The sequence below is a fragment of the Salmo salar genome, chromosome 13 (genome assembly GCF_965601325.2).
Source record: "Salmo salar chromosome 13, fSalSal1, whole genome shotgun sequence".
In the NCBI taxonomy this organism is placed as follows: Eukaryota; Metazoa; Chordata; class Actinopteri; order Salmoniformes; family Salmonidae; genus Salmo; species Salmo salar.
Window position 1 is genome coordinate 86,990,804 of NC_138303.1, and position 13,349 is coordinate 87,004,152.

The following is a 13,349-nucleotide window of genomic DNA, read 5'->3' on the forward strand; positions in this document are numbered from 1 at the left end:
GTGACTCCAAATCCAAACCTCCATGGGTTGATAAATTGGATTTCCATTGATTATTTGTGTGATTTTGTTGTCAGCACATTCAACGATGTAAAGAAAAAAGTATTTAATAAGATTATTTCTTTCATTCAGATCTAGGATGTGTTGTTTAAGTGTTCCCTTTATTTTTTTGAGCAGTGTATATATATATATACACACACTAATACTACTACTTGTCCTGAGTTGCAGCATTGTCCAGCTCCACACTCCATCACAGCAGATGGCGCTCTCACATTCTGGGCGTTTGTGAACCTGCCAGTGTTGTCGTTTTCGCAACCATAAAAGCGCTCGTTGAAACTCCACGCAGATAACGTGCGTTATTCAATTTAATTTGTTGTCTGAAGAAAACGAAAGGTATGGTTATGTTATACATTTGTTCAACGCTAGTGAACGAACATGTATACATTTGTTTAGCTGGAGGTTTAATATATGGCGTTTTGTTAGCCATCTAACGTTAGTTTGCTAACTCGTTCGTATTTTTGTAGCTAACCAACCTTAGCTGGCTAGCTAGCCAACTAAAATTTGCTAGTTTGGTAACGTTAGCTAGCTAACTTGCCATATAGGCAATTTATTTGCTGAATGTCAACTGGCTAGATACCTTTCTCGCATTTGCTATGTATACATATGATCAGTGTAAAAATGCTAGCTCAAAATGTAGTTAGCTGGCTAAGTTAGTCTGTTAGCATGTTGCCAGAAGATACCAGCCCTACTGTTTCGATACCAACCCTACGGTTTACACCGAACTGCACAGGGGTCGGAACGCAATCATGTTAAATTATGGTTATATTAAGAGGCCGTGGAACCGGCGCCAGATACTGGTCGGAAGATGTACCGTTCAATGCAGGGATGGGATATGCTACTGTATATTACCTTTATCCACACTGTTCCATCGAGTAGATTGAAATACTGTTAGTTTTCTCGGAAAACCGAAATGTTCTGCCTCGTGCTAGTTAGCAGTAGCCCCCACACCCATAATGGAATGGGGTGTTGAGTTGAACAAGAAATGAGCTGATTGGCTGACACTGCCATTCCAAAATGTCTCTAGTGGCTACTGCAAACTAGCACGAGCCTCCAATGTGTTTTAATGTAACCGTGGTTGTGCTTCGACCTAAGTGCAGGTCCGTGTAAACAAGCGTGATGGTAGGGTCGGTATCTTCTGGCAGATTTTTGTTATCAGGACAGGTCATTCCCATGTCCAGCTGAATGTCTTCTCTGTTTCTAGCCAAGCTGTGTTAGTGGATGAAGATGTTGAAGGGACAATAATGACATTGGTACGATATGTCATTGTATTATTCTCTCTCTTGTTCTCTTGCTGGATAGGACAATGAGTGGAGGATTCAACTTTGGACAAGCGTCCAATACTGGATTCAGCTTTGGTGCTCCCAAAACCACAGCTGCAACTGCCCCAGCCACAGGCTTTGGGATGCCAAGTGCTGCAGCTCCAGGTGGTGGCTTCTCTTTCGGAACCCCCAGCACTCCCCAGGCCCCAGTATCTGCCCCCCAGAGCTCTGGGCTGTTTGCTATGCCCACCCAGGGTAGCACAAACCCAACTGGAGGGTTCAGCTTTGGGACCCCTGCACAGAGCAGTACTCCTGCAGGAGGAGGCTTCTCTTTTGGGTGGGTCTGTTGGATGATGTAGTTTGCATGAATGTTTGGGTAGTTATATTATCTTAGGGCAGCATTGATGGTGAGCTGAACAAACTCCAGAGTGGGTCAGTGCAAGAGGCGTTACTACGGTCCCTGGTTCGAATTCAGGCTGTATCACATCCGGCTGTGATTGGGAGTCCCATAGGGCGGCGCACAATTGGCCCAGCGTTGGCCGGGGTAGGCCGTCATTGTAAATAATAATTTTCTTAACCTCTCTGGGGTAGGTGGGACGCTAGCGACACACTATTCAACAGCCAGTGAAATAGCAGGGCGGCAAATTCAAAACAACAAATCTCATTATTAAAATTTCTCAAACATACAACTATTATATCCCATTTTAAAGATGCACAGCTCGTTAATCCAACCACATTGTCCGATTTCAAAAAGGCTTTACGGCGAAAGCATAACATTAGATTGTTAGGACAGCACCTAAACAAGAAAAACCACACAGCCATTTTCCAATCAAGGAGAGGTGTCACAAAAACCATAAATACAGATCTTCATCAGATGGCACTCATAGGACTTCATGTTACACAATACATGTATGTTTTGCTCGATAAAGTTCATATTTATATCAAAATAAACCTTTTACATTGGCGTGTAGTGTTCAGAAATGTTTTGCCTCCCAAAACTTCCGGTGAATGCGCACATCAATTTACAGAAATACTCATCATAAACGTTGATAAAATATTCAGTTATTTAAAGAATTATAGATGCACTTCTCCTTAATGCAACCGCTGTGTCAGATTTCAAAAAAGCTTTACGGCGAACGAACATTTTGCAATAATCTGAGTACAGCGTTCAGACACGAAACCAAACCCGCCATTTTGTGGAGTCAACAAAACTCAGAAATAATATTATAAATATTCACTTACCTTTGATGATCATCAGAATGCACTCCCAGGTCCACAAATGTTTGTTTTGTTCGATAAAGTCCATAATTTATGTCCAAATACCTCCTTGTGTTCACGCGTTCAGTCCACTACTCCAAATGCAGGAAGCGTGCGCAAATGTCACGACGAAAAGTCAAAAAAGTTATATTTACGTTTTTAGAAATATGTCAAACCATGAATAGCATCAATCTTAAGGACGTTTTTAATAAATCTTCAGTAATATTCCAACCGGACAATTCCAATGTCTTCAGAAAAGAAAAGGAACACAGCTAACTCTCACGTGAGCGCGTGCCTCTGAGCTCATGTCATTTTCTCACTCATCGACTTCCAGGCCCTCTTGATCGCTCCATATTCACAGTAGAAGCATGAAACAACGTTCTAAAGACTGTTGACATCTAGTGGAAGCCTTAGGAAGTGCAAAATGAACCCTAAGTCACTGTATACTGGATAGGGAATCACTTGAAAAACTACAAACCTCAGATTTCCACATTTCCTGGTTGGATTTTTCTCAGGTTTTTGCCTGCCATATGAGTTCTGTTATACTCACAGACATCATTCAAACAGTTTTACAAACTTCAGTGTTTTCTATCCAAATCTACTAATAATATGCATATCCTACCTTCTGAGTAGCAGGCAGTTTAATTTGGGCACGCCTTTCATCCGGACGTCAAAATACTGCCCCCTACCCTAGAGAAGTTAACTTACCTAGTTAAATAAAATAAACTTGGTAGGTTCTTGCCTGTGTAGCTTACAGTAGGATTGCAATCGTAATGTAGATCTTATAATGCGTTATTTTCTCTTGCTTTTGTCTTTAGGACTCCCGTTGCTAAACTCAATCTGGGTACACCAGCCGCCTCTCAACCTGCACCGACTGGGCTAACTATGGGGATGGCGACCCCCTCCTCTGGGACAGGCTTTGGACTTGGTGGGGGTCTCGCCACACAAACCACTGCTGCCCCTGCAGGAGGGGGGTTCAGCTTTGGGACCGCAGGGGGGCTTGGAGCCCCTGTTGCCCAAACTCAACCCCAGACCCAACCTGCTGCAGCTGGTGGACTCTCTTTAGGAACTCCTGCTGCAGCCACCCAAATTATGGGAGGTGGGTTTAGTTTTGGTGCAGCCAAGGTCCAGGCCAGCACAGCTCCAGCCCCTACTGTGACCGCAGGAGGGGGCTTCTCATTTGGAAACAGCACACCTGCCAGCCTCTCCCTGGGGACCCAGCCCACAAGTGAGTTTTCTGGGCTCCTAGTCATCTGTTTATCAGATCATGGGTAATGTACTATAAATGCGACTATTACTTTACATCAGCGGTTTTTTGCATCCTGAATTATAGTATTTTGTCTTTACTCAGGTCTGACTCTGAACTCTGTGGCCTCAACAGCTGCACCAACCACAACCCAGGTTGGAGGATTCGCTTTTGGCGTCAAACCTTCTGGTAAATGGGGGAATCGGAGACATTTGGGATATATGAAATGAATATCTGACAAATTGTAGAATTTGTTTTTGTTTTGTAAAAAGGGTTTGTGTGCCTGTTTTTAAACTATCAACGGCTATGAGTTTAAGATGATCTATTTTTTTTTCTCAAGCTACTCCAGCCCCGGCTGCAACTGCCCCGGCTACCCATGCCTCATTGGGTTCTTCTCTTTTTGCTGTACCAGTATCAACAGCAGCTCCTGCTACAGCAGCAATTGCAGGATTTTGTGAGTTTTATTTCCTACTAGCGAGCTCTTGCTTGAAATATCAAGTGTTGGAAAACTAAAAAATAAGGTTAAATTGGCTTTCTGACATTCTGTGGTGGAATTTAATTTCCTGACTCTCTTCTGATTAGTGGGCGCTGCCCCTACCTCAGCTGCCCCGGCTGCCACCTCAACAGCGGGAAGTACCCTGGGCTTCATGCTCAAGCCCCTGGGAGCAGTCACTGCCACAACTACTGCCCCAGTTGGCACAGGTACTGTTCACGTTCACTGTTCTATCATACAGGATTATTAGAATAACTACAGCTTGATATTGTTGCCTGTTTATGCAAAATTGTGTATATTTACATTTTAGTAATTTAGCAGACGCTCTTATCCAGAGCGACTTACAGTAGTGAATACATATTTATTTATTTTTCGTACTGGTCCCCCGTGGGAATGGGGTTGTTCATGCAGTATTTTTGTCATATTGATGAATTTCTCACTGTAGTGTTTGTTTTAGCTGCCCCTACCACAACCACAGGTTTCTCACTGGCTATGAAACCTGCGGGTGCCATTGGCATTGGTGTAACGGCCCCCATCACTGGCGTAGCCACAACCATCTCTACTGTTACAGCAAGGTATTGCAGGGTTCAGCCTGTCCAGTTTATTACAACCACTCACTGCACTATCTCACTGTATTTGTATCCTCAACCATTGTATTTAGGGTTGGGGTTAATTCCATTTCAATTAATTAAATTCTGGAAGTAAACTGAAATGTGTGTACGTAGTCATGGAACACTATTAAAGTAACCAATGTTTAAATACTGTTTTACCCACTTCATATGTATATACTGTATTCTAGTCAAGGCTTATCCTATTTAACTATTGCTGTACATATACTGTATAATACAGATGTATCCATATTGTCTGTACATCCCATCACATACAGTGCCTTCGGGAAGTACTCAGACCCCTTGACTTTTTCCAAATTTTGTTACATTACAGCCTTATTCTAAAATGTATTAAATTGTTTATTTTCCTCATCAATCTACACACAATACCCCATAATGACAAAGGAAAATGGGTTTCAAAAAATATTTTGCAAATGTATAAAAACTTAAAATATCAAATTAACATAAGTATTCAGACCTTTTACCCAGTACTTGAAGCATGTTTGGTGGCGATTCCAGCCTCGAGTCTTCTTGGTTATGACTATAACCTTGGCACACCTGTATTTGGGGAGTTTCTCTGCAGATTCTCTCAAGTTCCTTCAGGTTGGATGGGGAGTGTTGCTGCATAGCTATTTTCAAGTCTACAGAGATGTTCGATCAGGCTCTTACTGAGCCACTCAAGGACATTCAGAGCTTGTCTCCTTTCTCATAGTCTGAGAGTCTTTAGGTGCCTTTTGGCGAACTCCAAGCGGGCTGTCATGTCTTTTTACTGAGGAGTGGCTTCCGTCTGGCCACTCTACCATAAAGGCCTTATTGATGGAGTGCTGCGGAGATGGTTGTCCTTCTGGAAGTTTCTCCCATCTTCACAGGGGAGCTCTGTCAGTGACTATTGAGTTCTTGGTCACCTCCCTGACCAAGGCCCTTCTCCCCCGATTTCTCAGTTTTGCCAGCTCTAGGAAGAGTCTTGGTGATAACAAACTTCCATTTAAGAATGATGGAGGCCATTGTGTTCTTGGACCTTCAATGCTGCAGACGTTTTTTGGTACCCTTCCCCAGATCTGTGCCTCGACCCAATCCTGTCTGAGCTCTACGAACAATTCCTTTGACCTAGTGGCTTGGTTTTTGTTCTGACATGCATGGTCAACTGTACCACAGGTGGACTCGAATGAAGTTGTAGAAACATCAAGGATCATCAATGGAAACAGGATACACCTGAGCTCAATTTCGAGTTTCATAAAGGGTCTGAATACTTATGTAAATAAGGCATTTCTGTTTGTTTGATAAATTTGCAAACATTTCTAAATCTGGTTTTATTTCATCCATTTTAGAATAAAATGTAAAGTAACCAAATGTGGAAAAGGTCAGGTGGTCTGAATACTTTCCGAAGTGTGTATGTACAAAAGCTGAAGAATATACGCACATCCAGGTACTTTCCGCAGGTGCTAGAGTTGTAGGCAAACTAACAGAAAGGAAAGCCTGTGTGTGTACAGACATTGCTCATCCTAATATTTCTTAATTCCGTTCTTTCACTTTTTTAGATTTGTGTGTATTGTTAGATATTACTGCAATGTTGGAGCTAGGAACACAAGCATTTCGCTACACCCCCAATAATTTCTGCTCTGTGTGTGACTGGTCCTTTACTCCTCCCCCTGCAGTGCTCCTCCAGTGATGTCATATATCCAACTAGAGGGTCTCATTAACAAGTGGAGTCTTGAGCTGGAGGACCAGGAGAGGCATTTCTTACAGCAAGCCACCCAGGTCAACGCCTGGGACCGCACGCTGGTGGAGAACGGAGAAAAGGTAAACAGACATGTCATTATAGTGGCACTTCTCGTAACTGCACCACTAGAAGCTAGGCAATGCTATGTGTTTTAATCTCATATGAAGTTGAACTTTGGGGTATCTTCATGGCAGATGTTTGAAGGGCATGTTCATCTCGTTGTTACAGATCACATCACTGCACAGGGAGATGGAGAAAGTGAAATTGGACCAAAGAAGGTAGTGGTTAACAGCTTTATTTCTTATGTATTTCAATATATCAGATAATTCAGTATTCTTTGTAAGTAGATCTATGGTAATTATTGTCAATGTTTATTGTATGACCTTGTGTTTCTGCTCTCTACCCTGTCCCAGGCTGGACCAGGAACTGGACTTCATCCTGTCACAACAGAAGGAGCTGGAGGACCTGCTGTCCCCACTGGAGGGGTCTGTCAAAGAACAGAGTGGAACCATCTACATGCAGAACGCAGACGAGGAACGCGAGAGGACGTAAGGTTTTACCAAAGGTCTTTCTGAGTGAAAACCAATGCACAGTGAACTGAATCATGACTATGGTTATGTGATATCTCATCTTTATGCAATATCTCCATCTCTTTCTGCAGGTACAAGCTTGCAGAGAACGTGGACGCCCAGCTGAAGAGGATGTCCCAAGATCTAAAGGAGATCATTGAACACCTGAATACATCCAGCGGGCCAGCTGATAACAGTGACCCGGTGAGAAGGAAAAACAGACCGATGTCTTTTGAATACCTTGCTGCCAGTGCTTTTACTTATGTAAATTGCCTGCATCCGCTATGAGTCCGCGGTCAAACGACCACCCCTCATCACTGAAAATAAAACACTTATGCGAGCAGGCCTTTCTAATTGACCTGGCATCCTGGAAGGATATTGATCTCATCCCGTCAGTCGAGGATGCCTGGTCGTTCTTTAAAAGTAATTTCCTCACCATCTTAAATAAGCATGCCCCTTTCAAAAAATGTAGAACTAAGAACAGATATAGCCCTTGGTTCACTCCAGACCTGACTGCCCTTGACCAGCACAAAAACATCCTTTGGCGGACTGCAATAGCATCGAATAGTCCCCGCGATATGCACCTGTTCAGGGAAGTCGGGAACCAATACACGCAGTCAGTCAGGAAAGCAAAGGCTAGCTTTTTCAAACAGAAATTTCATCCTGTAGCTCTATCTCCAAAAAGTTCTGGGACACTAAAGTCCATGGAGAACAAGAGCACCTCCTTCCAGCTGGCCACTGCACTGAGGCTAGGAAACACTGTCACCACCGATAAATCCATGATAATTGAACATTTCAATAAGCATTTTTCTACGGCTGGCCATGCTTTTCTCCTGGCTACCCCGGCCAACAGCCCCCCCCCCCCCCCCCCCCCACAGCTACATTCCCGAGCCTCCCCAGCTTCTCATTCACCCAAATCTAGACAGCAGATGTTTTGAAAGAGCTGCAAAACCTGGACCTGTACAAATCAGCTGGGCTAGACAATCTTTCTATAACTATCCGCTGCCAATGTTGCAACCCCTACTACCAGTCTGCTCAACCTCTCTTTCGTATCGTCCAAGATCCCTAAAGATTGGAAGGCTTCTGCGGTCATCCCCCTCTTCAAAGGGGGTGACACTCTAGACCCAAACTTTTACAGACCAATATCCATCCTGCCCTGCCTTTCAAGTCTTCGAAAGCAAAGTTAACAGATCACTGACCATTTCGAATCCCACCGTACCTTCCCCGCTGTACAATCCGGTTTCCGAGCTGGTCACGGGTGCACCTCAGCCACGCTCAAGGTACTAAACGATATCATAACCGCCATCGATAAAAGACAGTACTGTGCAGCCGTCTTCATCGATCTGACCAAGGCTTTCGATTCTGTCAATCACCGTATTCTTATCGGCAGACTTAATAGCCTTGGTTTCTCAAATGGCTGCCTCGCCTGATTCACCAACTACTTCGCAGACTTAGAGTTCAGTGTCAAATCGGAGGGCCTGTTGTCCGGACCTCTGGCAATCTCTATGGGGGTACCACAGGGTTCAATTCTCGGGCCGACTCTTTTCTCTGTATATATCAATGATGTCGCTCTTGCTGCGGGTGATTTCCCTGATCCACCTCTACGCAGACGACACTATTCTGTATACATCTGGCCTTTTTTTGGACACTGTTAACTAACCTCCAAACGAGCTTCAATGCCATACAACACTCCTTCCGTGGCCTCCATCTGCTCTTAAACACTAGTAAAAACCAAATGCATGCTTTTCAACTGTTCGCTGCCTGCACCCACCCGCCCGACTAGCCTCACTACCCTGGACGGTTCTGACCTAGAAATGTGGACAACTACAAATATCTAGGAGTCTGGCTAGACTGTAAACTCTCCTTCCAGATTCATATTAAACATCTCCAATCCAAAATCAAATCTAGAATCGGCTTTCTATTTCGCAAAAAAAGCCTCCTTCGCTCATGCCGCCAAACTTACCCTAGTAAAACTGAATATCCTACCGATCCTCGACTTCGGCGATGTCATCTACAAAATAGCTTCCAATACTCTACTCAGCAAATTGGATGCAATCATTCACAGTGCCATCCGTTTTGTTACCAAAGCCCCTTATACCACCCACCACTGCGACCTGTATGCTCTAGTCGGCTGGCCATCGCTACATATTCACCGCCAGACCCACTGGCTCCAGGTCATCTATAAGGCGGGGCTTTACCTAGCAAAGACTTATCTCAGCTCACTGGTCACGATAACAACACCCACCCGTTGCACACGTTCCAGCAGGTATATCTCACTGGTTATCACCAAAGCCAACACATCCTTTGGCCGCCTTTCCTTCCCGTTCTCTGCTGCCAGTGACTGGAACTAATTGCAAAAATCGTTGAAGCTGGAGACTTATATTTCATAGCCCACCCAATCTACCTACCTCATCCCCATATTGTTTTTATTTACTTTTCTGCTCTTTTGCATACCAGTATCACTACTTGCACATCTGCTCATTTATCACTCGTGTTAATCTGCTAAATTGTAATTACTTCGCTACTATGGCATATTTATTGCCTACCTCACTCCATTTGCACACACTGTATATAGACTTTCTTTTTTTCTATTGTGTTATTGACTGTTTGTTTATTCCATGTGTAACTCTGTTTTTGTCGCACTGCTTTGCTTTATTTTGGCCAGGTCACAGTTGTAAATTAACTTGTTCTCAACTAGCTTACCTGGTTAAATAAAGGTGAAAAAATGTATTTCTACAGTTATTCTAAAGCAAATACATCACATGTTCTGAACTGTGGTTACCTGCTTAGTTTATCATTTAGGGAAGAGGAAATGTAATTGGTTATGCTAACACTTTTTTTTCTCTCTTTAGCTTCAGCAGATCTGTAAAATTCTCAATGCCCACATGGACTCTCTTCAATGGATTGACCAGAACTCGGGTCAGTGTTTAACCCATGTGTGGTCTTGAGTAAACAACTTTAACTTGACCCTTGCTTCTGATAAAAAGTTGACATCCTTCAATCCATATTAACTCTGTAATATGTCTCCTCAGTGCTTCTACAGAGAAGGGTGGAGGATGTGTCCAAACTCTGCGACAACCGACGCAAAGAGCAGGAGAAGACTTTTCGCATAACATTTAATTAAAGATTGCAATAATTATCAGAATGATATTGAGAATGTATATGTGCATTATGCAAGTTTGTTTCTTTTTTTTAATACAATGAAGATATTTTTGAGAGGAGTTATGATAAAGATTTGTTTTTAATGCAGCATCAATTGTGATTTATAGAAAAATACTCCAAGCTAAGGTGTGTGTGAGATGCATTTCCCAAATTTCAACACTGGTGCTGGGCCAATAATTAATTCTGAGTAAATAAAGAGTTGCACGCATGTGCTCCAATATGCTTTAGACATGATTAAATCCGTGACACTGAAGATCAGCGCTGTAGTGCAATTTTAATGCGAAGGTACTTCCTAATTGAGAAGACATAAGAAGCGTTGACCGATGCAAATCAATCAAATACATGTTTATTTGTCACATGCTTCGTAAACGGGTCTAGACTAACACAGGTATGCTTGCTTACGGCCCTTCTGGTGAAATAAATAATTGAATTAACGTGGAATAAATACACAGTAACGATAACTTGGTTACAAACACGGGGTAACACCGCCGAGTCGGTGTGCAGTGGTACGGGGTAATTGATGTAGGTATGTACATATAGATGGGTATAAAGTGACTGACTAATCAACAGGATCGATGAACAGCAGCAGCGTACAGTATTAAAAACATTAAGAACACCGTAAAATTTTGTTGCACCCAATGTTCTAAAAGCCGCGCAGATGAACTCTTGCGCAGAGAAGCACGACATTGAACTCAACTCTAGAGTCTTTAACACGATCAACGTTTCGGTCTGCTGTCGAAATTGTGCTAGAATCAACACAATACTAGCCACTTTCAATGTAACATGCCGAAACAAAATGAACTAACTGCAAGGTATTCTCTTGTATGCAGAGCGCGTTGGCGTAGGATTCCATTGCATTGACATGTACGACCCAAAGCCAACTTATGCGTGATCTGGGTATTTGGTCGGGAGCGCCGTATGGACAGTGTGACGCAGTTGCGAAGTCTTTTGACGGACGCAGAGGCCAAATTGAGCTGTTTACCGCATCGCTGTGCGCCTCAAATGTAACAACGCGGAGATCTCCGTATAGCTCCGCGTTGACGGTGGGTGAGGGCAGGAGGTCTTGTGTAAACACAAACTCACTTACTTGACAATTTCCTTCATAACAGCTCTGCGAGGCGCAAGAAGCATGAATGCCTTGACTGCGGCAGAGGCCATATCACCGTAAATCCTGTAAAGCCAATGCAGACGGCAGATTGACCATGCAGCGCCTTTCAGTCCCATACTTTTAATACTGGTGCGCCATAACCAATCAGAGCGGGAGCTTTTCTTGTTTTGATTTCAAAGCGGGAGCTACATGTAGCCACCTGTGCACATTTGTTAATATTCTTTGCCAGTTAGTAAGTTATTAGCCCAGTTACAACTAATTTCTAATCAACAATGGGGGAGTGGTTGCTTCATAAAAGAGCACAAAATATGTGCATTTCAGGTAAATAGCTTTTTTTTTGTCTTAAAGGGACAGCGTATTTTAAGATGGTCTTGAAAAGCTAAGTAGCCAATGGGCAGAGCGTAGCATAATTTGTCTGATTGCCTAATAATGGTATGGGAATCATAATGAAACACAACATGTAGTCACCTTGTCTGAAGGACAAGTGGATAAACAGGTTAATGTCAAGTCCTGCATGTTTTTTTTCAAACGTCTCAAGGAATGTAGACCTACGTTGAACACCGCACATTTGCTGCTGAATGATAACAGCTATTTCCATGTTAAAACGTTAAGGGATGCATTTTCTCCATTGTTTTTGATGGTAGGCCACTCTGTTAGGCCTACATTATGAACAAATAGCCACAGTAGCCTACTTGGACATTGTTAAAACTGTTAACTTAAAGCAGGTACAGCCTCCGTGTTCACAATGTTAAAGTTAGCGCTCAGCAGACCTGAAATTTTCCCAGTGCCAGAAAAAAATAGAGGGAACCTTGGTTGCACCCACACCCCCTTTTGCCCTCAGAACAGTCTCAATTGGTCGAGGCATGGACTCTACAAGGTGTCGACAGCGTTCCACAGGGATGTTGACTCCATTGCTTCCCACAGTTGTGTCAAGTTGGTTGGATAGCCCACAGCTTCCCTGTGGCTCAGTTGGTAGAGCATGGTGTTTGCAACGCCAGGGTTGTGGGTTCGATTCCCATGGGGGGGCCAGTACGAGAAAAAAAAGGGGGGAAAAATGTATGAAATGAAATGTATGCATTCACTATAGTAAGAGCGTCTGCTAAAATGTAAATGTAAAATGGGTGGTGGACCATTCTTGATACACACGGGAAACCGAGTGTGGAAAAACCGTTGCAGTTCTTGACACATACCGATGTGCCTGGCACCTACTACCATACCCTGTTCAAAGGCACATATAATTTGGCTTGATACAAGTCTTGATACAATTATTTACGGGAGTTGAAGCAATGGGACAAGACTAACTACCAATTGGATATCACAAAAAAGGGGTAAAAAGTACCGAAGAAATTTACAAAACCTACACCCTATTATATTCCTTGTCACATGTTGCAGAACACACCAGACTTATTTCTAAATATGTTTTATTTATGCATGAATGCACTATTCCAGGTTTAAAGTCTTCACAAAATGTGTTTTCCAGTGTTCAACAGTGTGTGAGATACTGTATTTGTTGAGCTCCCCCCCCCCCCCCCCAAGTTTCCATCACCTCAAAGCATTGATAACAGGTCTCAAACCCTGTTCCTGGAGCGCTACCCTTCTGTTGGTTTTTGCTCCAACCCCATCTGTAACTAATCTGGTTCAGATTATCAACCAGCTAATTGTTAGAAACTGGTGTGCTATAGTAGGGTTTGGAGTGAAAACCTACAGGACCATAGCTGGAACAGGGTTTTAGAGCCCTGATTCATAGAATTCAGCCTCAAAGCCTTGACTACATGAGATGGCATGGAGACGTAGCACTCATCACATCCATATAGTAACGTAACACTAGCCTTGACAACAGCAGATCATTGTAAAGATAGTCACTTGACTA

The 13,349-nt window shown here is 43.2% G+C and overlaps 1 protein-coding gene across 1 annotated transcript; it reads left to right on the plus strand.

The window, feature by feature from the left end:
- The first annotated feature begins 328 nt into the window (after positions 1–328).
- On the plus strand, positions 329–10,600 carry nup62 (Nuclear pore glycoprotein p62). Its single transcript, NM_001141792.1, has 13 exons — positions 329–390; positions 1,357–1,653; positions 3,392–3,801; positions 3,925–4,008; positions 4,160–4,273; positions 4,402–4,521; positions 4,770–4,887; positions 6,576–6,720; positions 6,869–6,918; positions 7,054–7,188; positions 7,302–7,413; positions 10,062–10,128; positions 10,242–10,600. The coding sequence occupies exons 2-13, from the start codon at positions 1,361–1,363 to the stop codon at positions 10,331–10,333; spliced, it is 1,740 nt and encodes a 579-aa protein (NP_001135264.1). The 5' UTR covers positions 329–390; positions 1,357–1,360; the 3' UTR covers positions 10,334–10,600.
- Positions 10,601–13,349: the final 2,749 nt, after the last annotated feature.